At 29.1% G+C, this 25,766-nt stretch overlaps 2 protein-coding genes across 2 annotated transcripts in view; both read right to left on the reverse strand.

Annotated features, from left to right (window-relative positions):
• Positions 1 to 5,199, reverse strand: part of LOC113374653 — a 47,559-nt gene extending 42,360 nt beyond the window's left edge. The window contains exon 1 of the mRNA XM_026614629.1: positions 5,071 to 5,199. Within this exon, the coding sequence (XP_026470414.1) occupies positions 5,071 to 5,122 (52 nt within the window). The 5' untranslated portion in view covers positions 5,123 to 5,199. The remainder of the gene's footprint in view (positions 1 to 5,070) is intronic.
• Positions 5,200 to 9,528: 4,329 nt separating this feature from the next.
• LOC113374655 lies at positions 9,529 to 25,563 on the reverse strand. The gene is made up of 10 exons (XM_026614630.1): positions 25,513 to 25,563; positions 13,857 to 14,014; positions 13,356 to 13,428; positions 13,076 to 13,222; positions 12,801 to 13,002; positions 11,885 to 12,176; positions 11,652 to 11,814; positions 10,280 to 10,379; positions 9,795 to 10,031; positions 9,529 to 9,665 (listed from the first exon to the last, which is right to left on the reverse strand). Exons 1-10 carry the CDS (start codon positions 25,561 to 25,563, stop codon positions 9,529 to 9,531), a joined length of 1,560 nt encoding a protein of 519 aa, XP_026470415.1.
• Positions 25,564 to 25,766: the final 203 nt, after the last annotated feature.

A 25,766-nucleotide genomic window follows, 5' to 3' on the forward strand; every position in this document is an offset into this window, starting at 1 on the left:
CTGTAGAAGGATCGCAAATATCTCCTCAGAAAAAGACAACATTGGCTTCTTCTCTTGAAAAAACACATGACCTTGTTGGAGAAACAATTTCTGAGGAATCGAGAAAATGGTAATTAAACCTAATTTTAATTTAACTAACTGAATTTTCAAAATCGATTCAGAATTGCGGGTTAAAACGTAGACGAAAAAATTTTCACTTTTTTGCGAATTATAAAGAAACGGCTTGGCCGATCGTCGCACAAAACTGACAAATAGTTCTCATCGAGATACATCGAATGGCTTTTAAATTAAAACACACACATACTTTTTCCAAATTTGGTCTCATTCGATTCAGAATGGCTTGAAACGTCGAGAAAAAATAAAATTAGCGAATCGGATTTTTTGATGAAAACATAAATTTCTTCTTTGGGAAGTTAATAACAACAAAACGATTGAATATAAATTTATACTATAATAAAAACATAGGACTCTATATTTTCAAACTCCAAATATCACTAATGGAGAATATATTTTAAAAATATATATAATTTTGTAAAAACAATTAAACCTGGTCAATGCTTAGTAACCGTAGTTTTATGTGATCTAGATTGACATGGTATTGTTTTTATGTGAATTTTTTTCCACATAGAATATTAATCCTCATAAAAAATATTAAACATTAATCGGTATCAGTTATTTAATCAGTTCAAAGTTTATATACATTTGAAAATAAAGATGTCAGAAAAGAGGGATGCTCACTCCATGGATTATCAAGATCTTTGTGATGGACGTTTCGATGGAAATTTTATTCCACTGAGGGTTGCATCAGATATCATTAGGACTGATGCAAATAAAAATGATCTAAAGAAAAATGAAGAGGAGGATGAGATGGAATTCTGGCGATCTGTAGAAGGATCGCAAATATCTCCTCAGAAAAAGACAACATTGGCTTCTTCTCTTGAAAAAACACATGACCTTGTTGGAGAAACAATTTCTGAAGGAATCGAGAAAATGGTAATTAAACCTAATTTTAATTTAACTAAATCACTCGAGCGGCTCCAGCTCAATGCTCTTAATAGTACCAGAGGGGCTTTTAAAAAAAATTGATCAGAATGTTCCGACTGGCGTAAAGAAAGCTATGAGTTTAAAGGATTTAATGGAATCTGCCAAAAAGGACCTATTAAGTTTGAAAAACTAAATCATCCTTTGGATACCATAGGTGATGTGCAGACTGATTTCAAGACCTTGGATGAATTGACGAGTTCTCACTTGAAAAACCCTGCCATGAGTAAGTTTCTTCTGCCAAATTTCAAATTAAATGAAACCTCAACCAGCAAGCAGAGTGTACCATCAGTACCCGATGACAATGTCTGGAACATCGATTTATCTACAGCATTGATAAAGAAACCAGTGAGAAAACGAAAAGTAAATAATCCAATTTCCAAGCATTTCTACCAGAATTCGCCCTTTTTAAGCCACAGTTTTGGGACGATCCTAAGACTGTTAACGAAAAGAAAGAATGTTGCATGGATATTTCGCATATTTTGAATGCAGATTTGAAATCCATTAAGAAGAGATATTCAAGTTTTGGAAAAGTGTTGACTAGAAAGTACACCAGCGGTTACAAACCCAAAGTTGTGCACGAATATAAAACCGTGCATAAAATTGAATGTTTTAAGTTCGACACTCCTTCACCTGATGACATTGCGCGCAAGCTTCAGAAGAGATAAGAACTTATTATGTTATGATTATCAACTTGAATTTATTAATTTGTCAGTTAAGTACAAGATAATGAATATACAAATAAAAAAGATTTTTTTTCTTTTTTATTATTACATGCTTCATTCATGCAATGCAATTAATGGATAATGTTATGAATGATATAGTAGTTAGTAGTAGGTCTAGGTATTCCATGCTTCCTGGTTCTGTGCTTCGGCTTTTTTCGTTTTTTTTCAGTTTCCAGTATCAGATTTTGGAAGTCTCCAGAAAGTTTTTGATAGTCTTTCTTAGAGTCAATATCTCTGATTTGTATTGAGCCGATAGATCTCTCATCGACTATCTCATTCAAATTATTTATGTAACATAACTTTAGTGAAATAAGTTGGTAAAATTATAAGGTCGTATATAAACTTGATATACTTATAAATCACTCATCTCAATTATATATTATTTTTATTGGCGGTATTATTTTTATTGACGAAGTCGATTGTCGATAAGTTTATGCAAATTTTCTTATAGCGAAATACCATTTAGATGTTATTTTTTACTACTCAACTTTCTTTCGCTACGTTTTTAGAAGAAAGACAAATTAGTTGCATAATGATAATAGATAGTAGTGATTTAGTCATATGCCAAACATTTATGAATCAATTCAGTCCCCTTAATGTCACGTGTTAATTTATGATTATATAAATGAAGTATTATTATTAGTTATAACATACTATTGTAGTTAGTGAAATGTTGAACACTATCTGGAGAGTTTTGAAATGTAGTTCTGGCGGCAAGAGGAAAAGATAAAGTGGACAGACAAATGAAGTAGTCGTGAGAAGAGTGGGCGAATAAAGGACTCTACTGATTGTGAGTACAATCCTGAAAAGAAAAGGAAACTGGATCGGTCCATTCTGCAAAAAGAGTGCTTTCTACACGAAGGCAAAATAGGTCTAAAATTATTGGAGAGGAAAAGAATGTAGATGGTTGTAGAATGTAGATACTTACTCGAGAAGAGGAAGTACCAGGAACTGAAAGGCGAAGCACAAGACCAGGAAGCATAAAAACAGAATTTTGGAAAGGAAAATTTATAAACACGAATTTTTAAAAGTGATTAATGGTCATTAAAGGGCAGATGAGGTAACAAATGCGCAAACTCTCCTGAGCAAGGTCATCAAAAAGTAACGAAACTGGATCTGGGCCCATTCTGAAAAAATAGTGCCTTCTACACGACGTCGTCGAAGGTAAAATAAAAGGTCTAAAAAGATTGGGGAGAAGAAGAATGCAGATGGTTGACCACTTAAGCGAGAAACAAAATTATAAAGAACTGAAAGCCGAAGCACAAGACCAAGAAGTATGAAAGCAGAAGTTTGGGAAAGGGAAATGCGTAAGAGTGATTAATGACAAGGAAGGTAAAGGGAATCATTGATTTGTTTGCTCTCACACCATGGACCTGCCTTCGGCCAGACTACTATTTATTATTATTATTAATAATATCCCTCAAATACATTTTTAAGATTTCCAACGCTTTGAAACCTGATAGTTCACGCATACATAACTAATTAAAACTATGACGTCTAGTTGCTGACTCGTATATAACTTTGTAGGATCAATATATATATATATATATATATATATATATATATATATATATATAATACATATGTTACATATTAGCGAATACATGTGTATCACGCAGGTATTTTTCTTGAAACCACCGTAGGATTTTGGCATATGTCCAATGTTAACAAACTTTCTAACTTTACTTTATGACTGTATATATATATATATATATATATATATATATATATATATATATAATATATACAGCAAATTCGTCGAAAATAAAAAAAACATAAATATTAAAATATATTTATGTTGAATGTGTTGTTCGTCATTGAACATACATCATCATTTAGCATGAAAAACATGTAAATATAAAAAAGCTAATAGGAAAAACTTAATTAGTGAAGCTACAAACGCATTTTGTAATCTTTGATAATAATAAATCGTAAAAACATGTCACAATGTCCTGCAATTTTTCGAGAAGGAATAACAATTTTTACATAAAATGTTAATCAAATATTTTTTTAAATAAAGCTAGAAATATTTTTATTAAGAAAATATAATTTAATATACAAATTAAATACAGTAGAACCCCGTTAAAACGATTATACTTGATGTGGGTGACTTAATATTAGGAGGTCATAAATTATTAAAAAAATCAGGCTAGTTATTGTAGAATAAAATGTATATTTTGATAATATAAAAGATTATTAAATTTTTAATAAAATATATGATTAACAATATTGTATTATTTAAGTATAGCATGATCGTCTTAACGGGGTTCTACCGTTTTCAATATGTATATTAGATTATATTTTCACGCTTAATACGCTACTTTACGCCAGTACTTGCATTTTGAGTCATATAATTCTTATCACGCATAATACGCTTTCTTGTGTATTAATGAACGAGAAGATCAGAAAAACAAAATGCATCAAATTAAAAAATGAAATGTATTATGAAAAAAAATGTTGTCTTGATATGACCTGCATTATATATCTAAAAATTTATTTAATATTAATTATTTTAAATCTATTGTGACTGTTTTTCCAGTTAATCTTATATGTGCTAATTCTTATAATTTGTTAAAAATTTCTATAAATTTCTACTAACTTTTGTAAACATAAAATTACCAACACGAGTTTATAAAGTACTATGAAACTTCTAACAAGAACTAAAAATTCCAAAACTACTATTAATGGGCACAATTAATATTACTAACCCTTTCTACTCGCTAATTCTGGCGGCATCCGAGTGGAAAGGGTCAATACCATATATCAGTAGTTTCCAACCTTGTCGTACCGCATTTTTTTTCAATTGTTTTCTAAATAATACTAGGTGCCCTTTAATTTTCCTAATAATCCAATTTTATAATGGATGCCCTTTAATTTGTCCAATAATCTAATTTTCAACTAATATTATAACTCATTTATCAGGCTAGAAATTAAATAATATAATTTATAATTAAATATAAATAATTAATATTATTGATACAAAAAAATATATCAAAATATACATAAAATTAATCATTTATCTATTCATTTTTATGTCATTTCAACAATTTGGTTTATGTTTTTGAAAATTGTATTTTGAAATTAACTTTGAAAACGCCTCCTAAGCCCTGAAGGGTTGCGCCCCAAAGGTTGAAAACCACGGTCATATACTATTTTTTGTGTTATATTGTAAGAAGTAATAAGTATTTGTATGAAATAAATGCAAAATTAAACAAATTGCAACTATTTTCCTACAACAAATTTTGCCAGAGTAAGTCAGTGTTGTTGCAAATTAATATTAAAATATAAGCTTAAATTAACTTACCATATAAATGATCAATTAAAAATGTAACTCGGTTGTCCCAACTATATGCCATTTTTGTTAAACTTTCTAATATTAAGACACTCGAAGAACTTGAAAATATTTTATATAATTAAAAAAACTCACTTAGTTTTTGAAACCGAAAATATTTTTTTTAATAAAGGATTTATTAGGGGTTTAAGTCGATTCAAATTTTAACTCTGCAATATATAGTGTATGAATATAGTCTCGTACTATTATTTTTAAAATTAATTTAATTTAATAAAATGTGGTTGTGAGGTGTTAATTTTGTTGTACTGCTGGTGTTATTAATGTACTTTATTGTTTATATTTATTTATGGAATTAGTGTTCAGTTTGGAATAGTTACGGATTTGCCTTCTATCTTTAGATCTGTGATGCAGTTTATTTCTATTCGACAAACCGACACTAACACAAACACCTTGGCTAAATTAACCTAACTATAAGAATTATTAGGATTTGGTATTAAAAGAGAAAAAAAATCCAATTTGCTAATTTTATATTTTCCCAACGTTTCAAGTCATTCTGAATCGTTTGGGACCAAAATTTGGTAGAAGTATGTGTGTGTGAGAGAGAGAGCCGTTTTTTTGACCTTTCATCGAAATTTTCTCAAAAACCGCTCGGCCAATTTTGAAATTTCAAGAGTCATTCGATGTATCTCGATAAGAACTATCGTTATTTAGTTACTTCATACAATTTCAATAAAATCAATGTGAATTCCATATTTTGAATTGATCACTTGCGTTTTCCATTCAAAATTATTCAGTTATTTTATTATTCTTTAGTTAATTATTATATTTCTTTTTAGTTGATTATTATCAAAATTTCAGTTATTTCTTTGTTCAAAAATGCTCAAAAACAAATTTCGAAATGGGTTTTATTCTATTTTATGTCTAATCGAAAACAGATTCCGAAATACCTGTATGAGCAATAAAAGAGTTGCTTCTAGAAACGAAAATGTGTTCATACGACGTCTTGGCAAATTTTCTGACTAATCGATCACTTTTAAACTACTCGTAATCAATATGATGAAATTGATTCATTGTTTCAGCCAAATTTTTGTTTGAATTTGCACATTATAAAACTAATTGTGATTTTGAACAAATTAAATTAAAACTAGCGGTGAATGGCATCGTGCTTTGAGGCAAGTTGCTGGAACTTCCTGTGCCGCAATGAAATATTCGAAGATGCCGAAGATGAGATTCGAATAATGTTCAGAAACCTTTAGAACGTGAAAAAATGTAAAAATTTTAAATTTCGATTTTTGGACGATTACAATAACTTGCCCTTAGTTAGTTAGGAGAAAGGACTTCAATAACGAAAAACTTGATGAAAAAGATGCTAAACAAGCAATAAAAAGTTATAGTTACTTTCGTATTTATTTATTTCATAATACAAATTTAAATGTTGGAGATCAATGAGAATCTGATGGGAGTCTCTCAAAAGTCCAATAAGAATCTGATTAGAGCTCAATCTGATGAGAGTCTTGCATGTAAGCCTGCAGAGCTGTAAATAGGTTTATAAAATTAATTCTTATGGAATGACATTTTTTTTAAAAGTAGTAATGAGTTAAAACTTATTATTGCAATAAATTATTTTGAATACTTAAAATTAAGTAATGATCAATTTACCAAACAAAAGCATCAAGATAATCATTCTGGAAAGGTTCTGGAGAAGTCATCAGGCGCATATTTTGATCGTAACTTAATAACTGAAAGACATCATCATCCACATGCAGATTTTTATATTGAATTTAAATTTATGTCTACCCCGTGGCTTAGTGGTTAGAGCTGCGGCCTTCAAATGAGAGGTTTTTTTTGGTTCAATACATGCTTCTGACAAACTGATATCAAGCAGCAGTGTTCTTACTTGAAATTATAGATAGCAAGTTAAAATAGAGCCCTGCCCGGCATTGCTGCAACAATAAAATTATGACAGAATTACAAAAAATGTTATTATAAATTTTTCCTCGTCGAGATAGAGCGACCGTTTGGGTTGCCATCTCATAGAACCCGTTAAGTTCTGACAGGTGTTGAAATATATAAATATAACAAAAATAATTTTGATTAAATTTTCGTACTAACAAGTTTTCTATTGTTGATATTGTTTAATTTTTTATATTATTTAATTTATTATTATCAACAAATATTTTTGTTGTTTCACTTCAAACAGAAATCAAAACTTCTATGAGCTGGTCTGATGTGACTCTTTAACCAAGTGTTATTAGAAGGCAACCCAGTGGTTGGCCACTCTATTTTGAGATTTTTAAAACATTTTTGTGTTTTACGGATGCGATCATATTGCAGAAATGCATCAATAAGGCTATTACTTCTTATCATATTTTAAATCTATAATTTCAGATGAAAATATGACACACTACTGCTTTATATCAAGCAGCCGAGGTCCGTACCAAACTCGGAGCCAGTAGTAGAGCTAACATAACGAACTACCTTACCCTTTTTTATTTTGTATTTATTATACAGTGGTACCCCGCCTTACGAGCGACTCGTCATACGAGTCATACGTTTGCTTCCCTATACGAGCAAAATTTGTGATGACCCTGTAAACACAAACTTTAGTTTTTCAGTTCCTATAAAATATAGTCTGATATTTATATAGAAAATAATAACAATATTTAATAATATAATCGGTTTTATTTATGTTCTGTCACCGTACAAACAATTTACATACAAGTTTCTATTAAGTTTAACTTTATATATATATATATATATATATATATATATATATATTATAAAGCTAGGTATATACATAAAAATATGAAATTAAAATTCCTAATATTGTTTAATATACACATATACAAAATAAAATTTAACATACTGATGAAAAAGACAAGTTGATTGCACAAATTACTTTTTATGCTGATTTTGTAAAATATTAAACTCAAAAAATTGGTTGGTAAAAATAATATACAAATATTCATAATTTTACATTATTTTAGCAAATTCGTATTAAAGGATAGATTACTTAAATCAGCGATTGAAACTTAAACTATGGATTTGTATTTAAAATTATTGCTTCATATTTACTTTGTAAACATGAATATTTCTAATAATAATAACAAAAAAATATAAAATAAATTATAGTTCTTGTACATTTTTTTGGAATATCAAACTAAGCACTTAAAGGTTTTTTGAGTTTCCAAGACTTAAAACAAATTTATTTATTCTTAGAAATCTCAATCAGTTGTCATTTATAAATTTTAATCTCAGCATTATTTCATATTTAATTGTAAGCATATTTCAATATTTAATAATTATAATAATTCAATATAAACACAAAAATATAGTGACTTGAGTTAATATTAGACTTAAGAATAATATAATATTATAATAATATAAAATATAATATGTATTATATGATATGACTTAAAGTATGAGTAGGTATTAACAAAATAATTATTTAAAGTTGAATGGAAATTTTTGTTGCTATTTTTATAATATATGTATACATATTAGGGTGGTTCTTAATATGGATTATTTCGAATTTATTGGCTCCCAGGGGCTCAAATGCTTCCAAATAAAAAAAAAATGCTTGAAAGTTTTTGATTTTAATATTTACTTTAAGATAGTCCGCACATCAACCAAAGTTTCCTGTGGAAATAACATGGGTAAATTTCCATTTGTTTTTTAGAATTCTATAACTCAGCGATAAGTGAATAAAAACTTTGAGAATAACATTGTATTAGCTCATTTTGATCATAATTAAAAAAATACTACTAACTTCGATATATTTTATAAAATAAGTATTTGCTGGGAAAGAGACTTTGGTTGGTGTGCGGACCATCTTAAAGTCATTATTAAGAGCTAAAACTTTCAGAGAATATTTTTTCATCAATTCGGGAGCATTTGAGCCCCTGGGAGTCCTGGGAAATTTCAAAATATCCATAATAAGGACCACCCTAATACATACACATATACATTTTGCACACAATTTTTCGATTTTTTTCATTATGTGACGAAAAGGTTTGTTTCAACTTATGTAACCGTCATATATTTGCATTTATTTCTTCATGTACACGAAATTGTGGTTGGAACTATTTAATTTTGTGTGCATGAGATAAAATTTGCGCAGAACAATTAAAAATTAATTTTAAAATACTACAAATTACTGCATTATTTATAAGTACTACGTATAAAATATTTGACGGTTTGCAACTGTTTCAAATAAGTTTTTCTATCAGTTGGTACAAATCTTTTGAAAACTTTCTTCTTGAGTTTGTTCCGAAATTAGCATAATTTTTGACATATACGGTTTAATTAAAAAAATAATCTAAAATTATATATCTTTACACTAGCAAACGACTATCGGCCGCCCTTGCACTAACCTCAGAACAATCATTTACTTTTCTCCTAATAATTTGATTGTCGTTGTTGTTTTTTTTTCTAATTTAGATACGTTTTTGATTTGTAAATATTTTTGAATCAATCCCACTCTCCAATATAAAGTCCACTACGTGCATTGTGTGTTTCTCTTTGCATTAAATAACCTCTATTTGGCAAAGGCAGTCTGCCGTATATGTGATGGTATGGAGATTCTGACGTCATTATGCTTTCTGAATCTGAAATCCAATGTTAAATATTTAGTTAAAACGATTCCAAAAGCCTTTATTCTAATGTTTGCATCATTTCCAAAAATTCGAAATAAATTATCATTTACCTCTATTACTGATTTGATACAAAATACTGACCTATCCCGCTCTCGTAGCTCCTGGCGTGCCACACGGGTGGGTATTGTTGATGGTGGTAGCCCATGTGGCCACTTGGCCCTCCCATTCCGGCCATGGAGTAACGTTTGTTGTTATTGTTGCTGAGGCCGTTGCTAGGACCGTGTTTGCCGGTTGCTACTTGTTGTTGTTTTGAACTTTGTTTTGTGGATTTGACGAAGTTCGGGACCCTGGCGCGAAGACCGCAGTAGTAGGGGTCATCTGGAAGTAAATGTTGGTAAATTACAATCTGTCTATATTACGAGGATATTTCGTAATTTTTTGTTGGCATGTGGTGTTTGGCTTATATTTGGCAGGCAACTCAGTAGTTGTCCTAGCCAATTGTGACTAATCACTTACACTTAATAGTATTTTTTTAATTTTGCATGATATTAGGTGTAGTCTCACTATTTTTTTAACTTGTGTATTATATATTTAATTATTGTGACATAACATTTTGTTCATCTTACCGTATTTTTTATTATTTTTGCCTTTGTCAGTATTGTGTGATCCTCTGGATACTGGATATGGTTGTATTCTAACGTCTTCTTCGATATCATCGTAATCGGGCTGCAAATTACAAATTAGTTCAAAATTAATATATATTTCTACCCAATCTGTACCTTAAACTAAGCTGGTGGTCATCAATGTGTCACTTCTGATGTGAAAAATTTCAAATATTTAGGGTTAGTGTGAAGTTTATAGAAGTTTTAAACACATCCTTCTGAGTCACTTTCGTACAGCATTCTAGTCACAAACAGTCGAATAACAATGTCACCACAAGAGCAACTTTTTGTTGCCACTTCTGATAGCATACACATGAGGTCAAAGTAAAGATATATTCTGACGTTTGTGTAATGTTAAAGTTAAATTTTATAAGTTAACTAGCAAAACCGCCGAACTCCGTTTTGCCACCAGATGGTTTTGTGAGAAAGATGAAGAAATTTATTGTTTGTTTTGTATTTGAATTGGAAAAATTTGATTTTATTACACAACAGTAATGAATTTATTTCGATTATAAAAATGAAGTGTTTTTTAGTTGAACTTCTCTAAATAAAAGTGAATCCGCAAATTATCCGTTTCATTGAAGTGCTCTTTGGTAAACCACATTTTTGGTTTTTTGGTCTGACGTTAACACAAACAAAGCGCATGGTTTCCGAACTCGTGAATAGGCAACGTATAACTGCCCATGGAAAAACAATGATTTTCTAAATAATCTATTTGAAATTTATCCCGCAAACACTAAGCGATTGGCTTTGCGACTTGTTATTGCGAACGCAAGGCGAACTGGAAATTACAATCGTTAGAAGTCAAACGGAAGACCAGTCGGAATCATTGGTATGTCACCAAATCGGCAGCAATTTTTGATTGAATTGTGAAATTCAGCGCGTGTACATCATTATTCTTTGCGGCAAGAATTGCTTTGACTTAACCAAGCATAATTCTGATAATTCTCACTAATGTTATTACTCGAATTTTTAATTACGGTGCGTAAAGTTTCAGCAATTTGCATTAAGGCACGATTGTGGCTAGCAACTTAAAATAATTATTTTATCCGAGATTTGGCTTCTAGATTAAAAAATGCATGTATTTAAAGCATCAACTTTGCACTACCTATTTTTTGTTGACAAAATATTTCTAAATGCGATGATGCAAAAGTGTATTATCATCAACTAGACTCGTATTATTTTATTATTAACAGTTAATTAGCGAAATCTAAAGCCAGTATTTTAGGACATTTAAGAGAAATAACAAGCATTTCAAATAATAGAAGGGTATGGTCAGTATATGAAAAATTGACTAATTAAACAAGTTCTGGTACATTATATTTCTCTTATTTACCTTGGGTATGTCTCTTTCTGGTAACGATTCTCCATCCCGTTTTCTTTCCCGTGGTGGCAACTCTGGAGGCCTGTCTCTGGCTCCTCCAGAAATACCATTTCCTCCACGTCTTTGTGCCAAAAGCAATTCGCGCGTGCTTGCCACGTATCCAGAGGAGTATGTGCTGAAATATAATATGAATTCATAGCAAATATATCTTTTATAAGATGCAACATTTTTTCTCCAATCCTCACCTCGATCCTGCATAACCATTTGACGACGTCTGCCTCATCATAACGGGCGGCGCACCACTGCCGTTACCACCTCCTTGTGAACTTCCTCCGGAACTGGATCCGTTGTCGTTGCCAGATCGTGGTGACATCTGTCCGTGATGGTTTGAAACGCCGTTTCCGTTATGGTTGTTGTTGTTGCTGTTGTTTACTCCGCCTGCTGTCAGATGACTGTAGGGATCCTCGTCTGGTGCAGGAATACGAGGCCGGGTGCGGATGTCCAGGTGCATTGCTGGTTCTGCTTGGGGCGAGGAAACTGGGAAAGAAATAGATTGCCAATTATTTAGTATACTGCTTGAAGAGATTGATTAAAACATGTCTTAAACAGATAAGTTCTTGGCTTGTTGTACTTTAAATTATTAAATTCTACTACATCTTGCGATACTTCATTGAAATTTGAAAGGGGATATGTTTTAACAAAAAAAAAACACTTTAGAACTAAAATGTTTTCAATGGTTATTTTGCATCAACTATTGTCATCGTGGTGTCTTTACCGGGTTAAGTTACCGGATCAAAATTTTGCAATCCAGTTTTTGGGCTACCGTACTATCAACACAACTTCTTCATACATATCAATAAAGATATGTAGATTCTTTATAGTTTGAGCAATTGTCGTTTTTTTGTTAGTGAAACAATAAAATATGACGAAGTTGGTCGTTGGTTTTTATATTCAAAAATATACCAGCTGAGAAGTATAGTATAGAAAGAATGAAGTATAGAATGAATTAAGACTTCTCGCTGGCAAATCTTGCTACTATGCTCATAACTTGATAATAATGATGTCTAAGAAATTTTGTCGCAAATAATATTAAACTAATTCTTCTATCAGATAATAAAGAAATTTCTTCCCAAATAATATATTATAAATTACTACCCTTACCCATTGGTAACTTTGTCTTCAACATATCCATAGCGACCACATTGACCACCAGGACCCATAATGGTGTTGCCAATTGGTCTGGTGGCGGTGCCAAAACGAATGCCAATGTGCTAAGGCACGCTGTCTCCAATCTACGTCTGTCAGGATAGGACCTCCTCAATTCTCTGGAGACGCTTTGCTCAAAACGTTTCATATCGAACAGCTAAATAAAAATCAGATCATAATTATTGAACAAATTAAACAAATATTGTCTTAAGAATAATCTATAGTTATACCTTTACAATCTTGTCAGGTTCCAAAGGTATTGCAGCTGGTTCAGCTTCTGAACCGTTTTGAACCGAACAGGATTTGATATAGACGTTGCTTTTGGAATATCTACGAACCAGGATATTGCCGGCATCGTCCATTTTTATTTTAACGCCCTGCAAATAATTGTAAATGAATTTTATTACTACACAAATCTTATGTATCGATATTAAAAAGGAATTCGGCTTGAAAATATTCAAATGATCCTAATGGACCACCTGATGACATCCTAATTCCTTTACCACTCACCTGTCCTATGTGTTTCTTGATCTCCTCCGTCCTCTGATCTCTCATGGGATTATCGAAACCGCATAATCCGATTCTGCGAACGAAAAAAGTTTATTAAATTTATTATATTCACATCTGCGATATGTGAAGTCAATTGTTTTTTTATTATAAACATAGAATTGTGTAATGAAATTCAGTGCGTTTCTATAAATAATTTTGATTTCATTATTTTTTTCCAATATTGTGGTGACGGCGTCCGCCGATTGCATTCTGTGGTCGGATAGTGAAATCTCGATTTTATAAAAATAGATATACCTATATATAGATATTGTATATACATAATAATATAATATATACATACAATAGAGCTTTTTTCTTGAATTTCAAGAGTAAGGTTCAAAATTTAAAACATGGTCTAGATTTAGAGTTACTGAGTTATTATAGTTCTAGTAAAGATAATTACTAAATGGTCAGAGGTTGTAAAAATGAAGTAATTTGAATTAATTGTTTTATATTTCTTACCTCATTCCATCAAATCCATCGTCGGATCCATTGATGGTCAGAACAGGGGCTCTGGCATACGCTTTGGCAACTCTTCTGTTTCTTTCTAAAACGATAACTTTCGCCCAAATTTCGTCATCGATTTGAGTCCATTTGTCCAACACTTCTTGTATGTGATCCTGGAAATAAAAGAAACCAAAGCTAGTAAATATATCAGACAAATATGTTGATGATTTAAATATTATTATGTTGTATAGAGTTGTGGATTCAGCATTAGGATTTTTAAAATTTTTTACTTTCTTAAAATGAACTAGATGAATTTAACACCAAATGTAGTAGGTATTGAAAGATGCTAGAAAAAGTATATTATTACATATATACTATATATCACATTTATTACTTTATTTTAGCTTGGTTTAAGATTTATCGCAATACCATTCTAGAGAAAAAAAATCCTTGAATTTCTTTGAATTTGATAAAATAAAAATAGCTCGACCGACCCATCATCACTTAAAACTATCCAAAGTTCAATTATAAAAATATTCTTATATTGTTTTAAATCGGTACAGCTACTTTTAAGCAAATAATAAACAATAACTTAGCAACTTACACACACACATCATTGAATTTTTGTGTCAAACAATTCAGAATGACTTGAAATATCAAATTTAATTAGGTAAATTATATAACTATAATTACCACATTCTACGAAAATATATATAAGGCAACTCAAATAAATTATTTATTTAGAAATTATCAAAATTTTGGACGATGTAAGTTAGTCTTTATAGTGCAGTGGTTCCCAACCTGTGGGGCGCGCCTCCTCAGGACTGAATATGAAGAAATAACTATTTTCTATTTATATTTTTACATACTACTTTTAATAAGTAATTTGTAAAAGTAAATTAGCTTATTTTATAATACTCATTGGTAATTTATTATTGGTATTTATTATTAACATTATAGAAAATATATATTATTAATTAGTTGTGCAAATCTTTTTTAGAAAAATTAATTTTTGGTACGGGAAGTTTCAGCAATTTGCCTTTAGACACGATGCCATAAACCACTAGTTATCATTTTCATTTTACATTATATATGTTAAAATATATAAATATAGATAAATAATATAAAAAAAATAATGATAAATTAAACAAAAGTTAATATGTTGCCGTTTGGTGTTAAATAAATATATAAAAAAAATTACAGAAACTAAACAAAACTGTTTTGATAAACTATTTCGTGAATTTTAATTCACATTTAAATAAAATATTAGAATAATTTAACAAATTATAAAATCTGTAAAAAATTAAAAAATAAAATATAAAAAACATATCCATAACATTGTAAATCAATCATCTACGTAAACACACGTATAAAATACTGAATATTAAATAAAAATACCTGAATAAAGAATAAATATTGTAAAATACGTAATCTATACATTAATAATAATGTATAGATTACGTATTTTACAATATTTATTCTTTATTCAGGTATTTTTATTTAATATTCAGTATTTTATACGTGTGTTTACGTAGATGTTAATGGCCTAAACTGGTTCACAAAAAGTTGCGAATTTTTACATCGCTTTCGTAGTAAATTTATTTATTTATTGTAGGATAATGATACGACAAAATATCAGGTAACACTTACAAAGTAATCGGGCAACACCGACACCAAAGGTCGATGTATCGAAATGGTGATAATATATATATATATATATATATATATATATATATATATATATATATATATATATATAACATGATTCTGCTCTTAGGGTATTGAAAAAATAACAAAATCTTTCTATAGAACGAGGTATGTTTTTTCTTATTGGTGCGAAAACCTCTTAGAAATCTATATTGTTTTCTTTTAGAGATCTGTATAATGTGTATATATATATATATATATATATATATATATATGCATAAGATTGTGCTAAAAGTTAAGTGTCCTTGAACCTGCAAGGGTCATTTCTCTCCTTAAAGCAAATGTCAACTTAACAAATAAATATGTATATGTATATACACCTGTATATATATATATATATATATATATATATATACATATATACATTTACCTGTGTGTATATATGTACGCATTATGCAAATATCTTGAGCACACATCTGAGAGTTGGAGTTATATAAAAAAAATCATTTGCACGTTTAGAATTGTACTTTCCATATACGCATGCATATATATCTCTATATATATATACATATATATATATATATATATATATATATACATTTGAATTTATATATACGCATATCCAACCATTTCAAGTATGTAACTGTCCACCCACCGTATACTTTTGCACAAGTATCTATGGAAATTTATATAAGACTAAAATATATACGTATGTCTATTTAAATATATATATATATATATATATATATATATATATATATCAGGGTGGTCCTTAGTATGGATATTTTCGAATTTCTTTGCTACCAGAGACTCAAATGCTTCGAATTCCAACCAAAATTTTCTGGCTCCTCTTCCTAAGTGAATACTTATTTTATAAAATATATCAAATTTTTATTGTAACTTTTTTATTTATGATTAAAATAAGTAAATACAATGTTATTCTCAAAATTTGTATTCACTTGTCGCTAAGTTATAAAATTTTAAAAAACAAATTGAATTTTACCCATGTTATTTCCTGAAGAAGCTTTGGTTGGAGTTCGGACTATATTAAAGTTAATATTGAGTGCTAAAACTTTCAGAGATTTTTTTTAGTCAATTTGGAAGCATTTGAGCCTCTGGGAGCAAGAAAATTCAAAAACGTCCATATTAAGGACCACCCTAATGTATATGTATAAATGTTAGGACTCTGGTTCTTGGTTCCACGAATTTTTCAAACTACCAACCACGATTAAAAAATACAAATCAGATTAAATTCCTACTGATTCCTATGAAAATCCCAAAATACTTTAAATAAGCTCTTTGATTTTATTAATAAATTAGTAATGAGTAATAGTTATCAGATTTATATTATATTATAATCAGATTTAGTACGTCAGAATCACTATTTATTTATTTATCTATACCGTAACTAAAATGTAAGTTCTCTAATTGTTTTAATAAGTAATTTTGTAAAAGTAAAATAGTATTTAATATATATATTTAAACATTAGTAAATATATATTATTAATTAGTTGTCCAAATTTTTCAGATCTCCTGTGGTTCGAGGGAGAAAACATTATACTTTGCTGCTGCAAAGGTAGGATTTTCATAATTTATAATATATATATATATATATATATATATATATATATATATATACAGTAGAAAATTGACAAAATTCCTTTGTCAAGGCGATCACGTTTAAAACGATTTCTCGCCTAATATACAGCTTTACGACGGTCCTGCACTAACAAATTATTCCCAACCCTAATAAGCATAATAAGCTTCTCGCTTAATTTTATAGTATTTAAAAATCACATCTTTTGAAAGATTCAGTTAAAAATTAATAATATTAGAATGTCCAACTTAGATTATTAAAAAATAAGCTCAGGTTTTAATATTATTTTTCATTTTTTATTTTTTAAATATTATGATTATTTTTTTTTATTAAAGTTAATTTATTTAATTACATTTTCACAAGAACAAGTAATTTAACTTTAACTTTAAGATCGATGGGTCAATTCGGCTGTAAAATAGACCAATGTTATGGCAAAACTATGTTACCCTGCGTTTTTCATATAAAATGGTACTAAAAACTCTGAAAATGCTATGCAGGTTCATTAATAACGTGGCCCAGTAATCACCGAGCGATACCGAGCGGCGGTAGCAATCTGAAATCCACATATATTCCACATGCATGTCACATCGCTGAAGGCAAGCTTGTGGATTTCAGGTTGCTACCGCCGCTCAAATCACACGGTGTTTACCTGGGAGGTTTTTAGGGGGAGGGGGGTTTGACTAAAAATAACCAAATATCAGGTGGCGGAGGGAGGGATATAGCAAGATATGACGTGTATTTATTTTTTGCCTGATTTTTCAAAGAAAAATTCAAGCATTTTAATAAAAAATAAAAAATTTGACAATTTTTTCTCGTAACTAAAAATACACGTAATGTTTTCTGGGAAAGGGTGGTAATTTTGAACATTAGCATGAATCAACATGAAGGAGGGGGATCCAAAAATCCTTAAAAAAATTGATCTCGTGATTAATGAACGCCCCCTAACATTGTCTTTCCTAACATTGGTCTATTTTACGACGGAATTACGAAAGACCCGGTAATACTTCTTTCATGACTTTGATTTATATTACTAGGATGAATTCATAAATATAATCATATATTTGGTCGTTTCCAGAAAAATCGTTTTAACGGGGTTTTAGTGCATATACAATAGAGTTTATTTACTCTGTGGGCGTTACTCTTACGTTTTTAGGTACTTTTATGTATCATCGATATCTATACCTCTCGACATCTGGACATTCCACTTAAGTCCAAATATTTTATATCGATTTTTTTGTAATTCGTATTATTATTCTCATCTTTTATTTAATTTCACTCTATATTAAATTCGCACACACATGCGAATACACACATGTCTTTTATTTTAATACGTGTCATATGTATAAAATGTATAGAGCTCATGTGAAAAATGCCTTCGTATATAAGTTTCCTGTGTTACGTAAACGCGTGAACCTTTACATGCATAAATAACAATAATTGAGATTTATGTATTAATAAATCCATTGTTCGCATTGCGTACTAATATATGAATAGTCTTATTACGACGATCACTAAATCATTCTTTATCCCATGATAAAGTTATAATATTAACTCCAATGGAAAATTCTTCCACTGGATAAGAAAATAATTGATAACACTATATGAACTATCAAGATCTAATATACATTGATGGGGACAACTTATTTGGTTTTAAATTTTTAAGATTCAGATAATCATAAACCAAATGTAATATCTAGGCCTTGTTGGTAATAGTCATTTCAAGAAATTATAGAAATAATCTTGATAAAAAAATTTTTTTCCCTTTATTAATATAATATATTCATATCTTAGTCAGGAAGGGGTGCCTGGTAAAAAAGATTATGAAACAATTTTCATATATACATATCATTTATATCTATTTCATTCTGCAATTATATTTAAATATCACTTCAATCTCTTCAATTTCTTTATAATATTTTTTCATTTTTATTTTGAAATTATTATTCTTATTTTGAACAAATTTAGACCAAACTAGCTTCTATCGTTTATTGTGAAGTGTCTAAATGAGAATTAGTATAGTGTTTCTCATATAAATAAAATTAATATGAAAATCCGTACAGAAATGATACGAGTATTGATCAGCAGAATAATAATCCTACAATTAGCAAAATAATTCAATCATCAATAGTAAATTAATTCCTAATCAAGTAAAATAATAAATTATCATGTCGATCTTTAGGAGAAAAATGTTTAAAATTCAAGAAATTACAAAAAAAGAAATTGTTTGGTTTCGAAAACATACAGGCTCAATTGAGTAGAATCATCAAAACTTTGAAAACAGCTTAAATTCCAAAATAAAAATAAAATTAAAAAAATCATTTGATATAAAAAAGAAGAGTTAGAATTATCTCAAATTTCTCGAATTAGTGCAATTTTTTATTTAGCAAATTATATATTAGTTACATAAAATTAATAATGCATTTTTATAAGCTTCTTTACTGAATTGAATATTTTATTAAAAAAATAAATTTAATAGTTTAAAAAAGGCCATATTACTTAGGCACAGATGTAGTGAGTAAATAATTCTTCCTAACAATCTATCCTAAATGCAAATTTTTAAGTAAGTTTAACTAAGTTATCATGCAATTATTTGTTTTTCAATTCTCTGATTCTTTACTTAAATTCCTAAATCATCACGCGTTTTCACATTATTCATGATGCAATGATAAAGCCTTTGGCCTTGCAATAAGTAAGGTTCCGGGTTCAAAATCCGTGCATCTCGATATCAAGCATCGATTTTTGTTCGGAAATATAAATAAACACAGAAATATTATATCTAGTAAAAGGCAAAAATATTAGTTCGGAGAAATATAATTGTAACTAGAAAAGACATAGGTTCTTTTCTTCTAAGAGCTATCGGTAAAAACTTACTAAGCAATTACTAAATGCCTTCTTCAAATAGACAGATGACAATCCATGTGGAAAAAAATTGTCAGTGGTCATCTCTCCGGAATATTTCACGTCATATCTAATTCAACAAATCGTCGGTCATTCATCTTATTAGATTTATATTTGCTCAACTAATTTTCATGATATTAACATAACCGTTATTAGCCGAAGAAAAATCTATGTCAATTACTAATAACAGTTAAGAACGATTTACACGTCTTCGTTCCGAATTTGATGCGATTGTTTGACTATCTGATAACTCTAAAACGCATTTTAATTGAAATTCAAATCAGGTAATGTTATATGCAAGTATTGTTGCGAAGGAACAATTTCGTTTTACAATTACAGTACCTTCTATGTTTGTACGCGAAAGAATTCTTTGTGAAGATTTTTTTATGGTTTTAAAATACGTGATCAAAATTTGGTTAGAGGAAGAAATCTTGTACTTAAATCAGATGTGCATTTAAATATTTGGGGAATTTGGTTCTCACTCTTGCAACATATTTTTGGAATCGATCAGTTATACGGCTTTGTTTTCAATATTGATATAGTTTATTTCATTTATATCACACTAGCTGACCCGACAAACGTTACCATATAAGATATTTGTAAACAATTTCTAGAGAATACAAAAAAATACTACTAATATTAGGAGGACGGAGTAGATTAGTATGGACGAAATGAAGAACTGATGAAATTTTTGGTAAGGCATGTCTAGCGGTTTCGGAGATACAGAGAAAAAGTAAAAAATATTGATATTTGGCGGTCAAAATCAAATTATCAGATATTTGATCAAATTTTTAAAAATGAGTACTAATTTTGTTACAATTTTGTTGAGTTCCGTACCAAGATTGTTAATTTTTAAAGTTTTTTAAAGTTTCTAGCAAATTTCAAAATTTTCGGAAAAAAATTCTTCAAAGTTTCATACTTCAAATATGAATTTTAAAATCACAATTCAGTTTGAAAATGTAAATATTCCAATTTCGTTATTCTAATTATAAGAAATATATCCTCAGATGGATTTATTCGACACCTCTTGCTAATGTAAACTTTCTCAAGAGTTTTGAGCGATAAGCTCGTCACTGTATATTTTACGAACGTTAAAATATATAGTGATTATAATTATCTTTTTGAAAATGTTTAAAACAATTGTTATTAATCATTGATCAATATTTATAGATTACTTATTTTTTTCTTTCTCGAATATTTCATTTTCATAGGGAATTTGCCTTAAGGCACGATGCCATGCACTACTAGTTTGGTCTTGCGACTAATATAGTCATTGCAAACTTCAATTAATTTATATCATTATTATTACTTAAATAATCATTGCAATTTCCAATAAATTCCTACAGAATACAGGCTTTGAAATAAATATGATTTGCAGAAAAGACCACAAAATCACAAAGAGTATTTTCATATCAATATTTCAAAGAAGTTGATAAAAAAAACTACAAATAAAACTACTTACTTCAATTAAATAATATTCATCTAAAGCATTTTATTAAATTTAATTGAACATAATCTGTCTAAAACCATTTGACATTTGACGTATGAGCCGCAGTCGATTGTTTCATTTTAAATTACGCTTCTACAAAAAAATTTAAATTAAAAATGTAAAGTTTCTGCGCGGTTTAGAAATAATTTATCACTTTTCCCACAATTTCTGCATTAGCACAAATATTTGAAGACTAAAACTGGCCAAATCGGTTCAGCCGTATTTGAGTTTTATCGTCCTTAACATATTACTAGTAGTTTAGTTTATCCCAAATATGGGGTAAGTTGTAACATCGTACTTTTTCTAAAAAATGATTAATTATAAATTACTAAACAATAGTTATGAAATTGTTTTTACTTGATTTCATAGAGGATTAGTTACAGCATCTGTTCATCTTTATTTTGTAGAAATAAAATTGGTTGATCTTAAGATATATTAATTTTAAAAAACGTAACAACAAGCGCCTAGCTCTCCTAACATTAGATTTTATCTTAGCATCTATTAGTTTTTCTTAAACTCTGCCCCAAATTATTATGGAAATTCATTCAAACATATTAAATATATGCAAATAGAAGATTCGGCTTTGTTTTCTAAATTGTCATTATACTATTATGAATATACAGATTTTTTGATAGCTCTCTATAGGTGCCGACTTTTATATAATATATTATTTATTCTGAGTTGCTGGCTCCCACTGTTACGTACTTTTCCATTCTGTTCCATCCTAAAGTTGCAAAATATTTGAGCCTACGCCGAATAATGACATCATCTTATTGTCTTTACGACTAAGGAAATTTTTTTTAAGGAGCGTCTTCTCTAACAGGTTATTGTGACATTCATTTGAAACACACGCATTTGAAATAAATGAGATTTATTAGAAAATCAGGGATTTTATGGGTAATTAAATTTATTGATGTGAGGAAAAATCTACCTGTTCAATGAGTAGGTCTAGAAGTTATGATTAGTAGGTATGGCTTGTTGGAATTGTTTGAATTCCTGTTGCAACTGTTAATAATAGTAATCTGCTATAACTGGTAATAATAGATCAAGTACTTTGTCATTTAGAGTCAATAAAAAAAACAATTAGGGATAGTATGTGACATATCATATATATTATGGTGATTGCATATTGCAAAACCTAAAAAATGTGGTATGATTTCAAGCAATCTTTTTTTTTACATTGCTAGATATCAAAAGTATTACTAAAGTAAGATTTTATCTTTTTTTTTTTTGCAATTTCTTTCTTTCTTACAATTTTGCAAAACTACTTTTTCTTATTACTCTTTCTTACAATTTTGTAAAATTACTTTTTCGATACTTTTGAATTTATGACTTAAATATAATGCATATATATAATTTTTTTTTTTAATAATAATTTTATTTGATCATCTATCTACAGGAGATATAAAATCAATTGCATGGCTTAGAATTGAACAAAGAAAGAAAAATCTAAGATCTACATCCAGTGATGCAGTTCGCATATATATAATTAGCAATAATTTTAGTTCATTTTTTTATTCTTGCATTCTGATAATACTATTATAAATTTAATACTCATTTACGAATCACAATTTTGTCAACTTACATTTTGTTTGTTACATGGCATCAAAAAGTCCAAGAATAACTAAACAAGATAGTTTAATTTTTTTAAATTTTTACTTAATTTTTAGTACAGTAATTATTAAAAACAATAATGTAATTAACGTCATAGTTCTAATATGATCTTGTTAGTTGGGTTTGCAGACTATATTATATTTTTATCGAAATTGGACTACAAGAACTATAAATATACTAATATCGAATGTACGGAGTGCGGAGCACTAACAATAACTAGAACTTTGCATTGTATTAGGAATTGCAAAATACTCTCTTTTTCTTGAACTCTTAAAACAACATCCCATAGGCCCAAAATATTTTAAGGGGTTGGTTTTGAATGCCTACTCTATCACCATACAAAATTTCATCAAAATCACTGAAGAGTTAACCTGAGGTTGTCCTTATTAGACCGGGTAAAGGTTTCAGATTCCCTTATATAATTATAAAAATTGGAACCATATCTGCTCGGTATCGCCAGATGCCTGAGCGAATGACGAAGTTCGTTGTGAAAACAGCGTTCTTTTTGAAAATTATATTTATATTAATTTATATTAATTAATATTTATATATTAAACGCATAGCTCAATCAATTCTTTGGGCGCTAGACGAACGTCTGGTGTTTCAAAATCGATTGTAGTAAACGCTTGCGTTAGTATTTTTATACTCTGCACATTTTATCAAATTGTGCGAATTTGAACATTCGCTTAATTGCGTTGTTTTAAGAAAATGAAAGATCAGCGAAAGCAGTTTTTTCAATCTCACACACAATGAAATATTCATATTTAATAAAAGGGAGAGGTTATAGATTTCAAATATAGCCTCAAGTGAAAATCTCCTCTCGTGGGTATAGTTGCATATATATAATAAAAATGTCAGCACTTCGAGTATAGTTAATAATTAGTCATAATTGGATTGGACAACTACTGGGTTGCCATACATTCATAAATCCATATAATGAAGTCAAAACAATTAACTGAATGTCCTAAGTGTGACAGATTGTAATTGAAATATTAAAAAGAAAAAAAAAAGAGTGCGCGTATGTCATAGTTCTAATATGACATGATCAGTTTGTCATTGTGATTAGCATTCAGAAATGAACCTTAATTAGAGAAATGAAGTAATTGCTGATTAATAAATTCTATAATATTTGTTCACACAGTAGATTATGTTAAACAACGCATAAACAAATATTATTTTCGCAACTTCACTCATCATGTAATTGTGTTTGAAGAACTTCAAGTAATTAAAATTACCATACATTCATTGACTGCTTGTATCTTTTTTACATTTAGTTGGCGATATAATCTCATTCTTTAAACAGCTGTAATATCTGTCTTGTCTAAAAAATATTTTCTATTTTAATAACTTCAAAGATTTATAGAAACTACTATTCATAGAAATAATTTCTAATCAATAAACTTACTTATCTTTTATCTTATTAATCAATATGTTCAAGGAACAGGGTAAAATATTCTTCTGATTCAGGCATCTTTTATTAAATCATAATTTGTACTACGATGTAACTTTAAAATGTTTATTTATCAATGCCGATTTCCTTGTCGATATCGGTACGCATACAACGACAGATATCTATTCACATACGCGACGACTAATCACAATCGACCCATATAGAAATGATATCATCGAGAGGGAATGGCGAATCTTTGGCACTCGACTTTTATCTTATCTTATCTGCCGTAACGCACTTCCGTGGCATTTGTACGGATTTACACCCTAGTCGCGCCTAAAGAAAATTTTCTTCAAAAATGGAACTAAATGAAAATTTATTCCTAAAAATTAACACTGTTATTTATTATTTGGTTGCTAATATTTTTCTTCAATTTTTACAACCACATTTCATATCGATATCCATATCCTATTAATACAATTGGATAATGATTCCTAAAAGCTAATTAAGACTATTTTTTTATAATTGTATACTAATCTTTTGTTAGATTCTCATGGGTACTATTGGGTAATACTTCTCATGACCCTATAAAATTTTAAGGAGTTTGTTTTGAATGCCAACTCTGTTACCATGCAAAGTTTCATCAAAATCGTAGAAGAATTAACCTGAGGTTCTCCTTGTTAGACCGCGTTAGGGTTGCAGATTCTCTAATATTATTATAAAAATTAGAACTGTTTTAAAAAATATAAGTTTGACGAAACCATATCACATCAAACACAAATGAAAATTTATTCTTAAAAATAAACACTGTTATTTATTATTTGATTGCTAATGTTTTTCTTCAATTTTTACAACCGCTTCTCATACCCATATCCATATCCTATTAATACAATTGGATAATGATTTCTAAAAATGGATTAACATATTTTATATATTTGTATTTTAATCTCTTGTTAGATGCTTATGGGTATTGGGTAATGTTTTTCATAGGCCTATAAAATTTTAAGGGGTTTGTTTTGAATGCCAACTCTATTACCATGCAAAGTTTCATCAAAATCACAGAAGTCTTCTTGTTAGACCGCGTCATGGTTGCAAATTCTCTAATATTTTCATGAAAATTAGAACATCTGATACAAATATACCAATATCAAATGTACAGAGTGCCAAATACAAAAAGTAATTACAACTTTGCAGAATAAAGAAATAGCTATAAATAACATCAATTGAGTTATTGAAGATTGAGACCACGATATATAATCCATAAAACTTTCATTAATTTTTTCACCTATG

Source organism: Ctenocephalides felis, unplaced genomic scaffold (genome assembly GCF_003426905.1).
Source record: "Ctenocephalides felis isolate EL2017-DRISC unplaced genomic scaffold, ASM342690v1 CF-g0.4_SCAFFOLD_01886, whole genome shotgun sequence".
Lineage (NCBI taxonomy): Eukaryota > Metazoa > Arthropoda > Insecta > Siphonaptera > Pulicidae > Ctenocephalides > Ctenocephalides felis.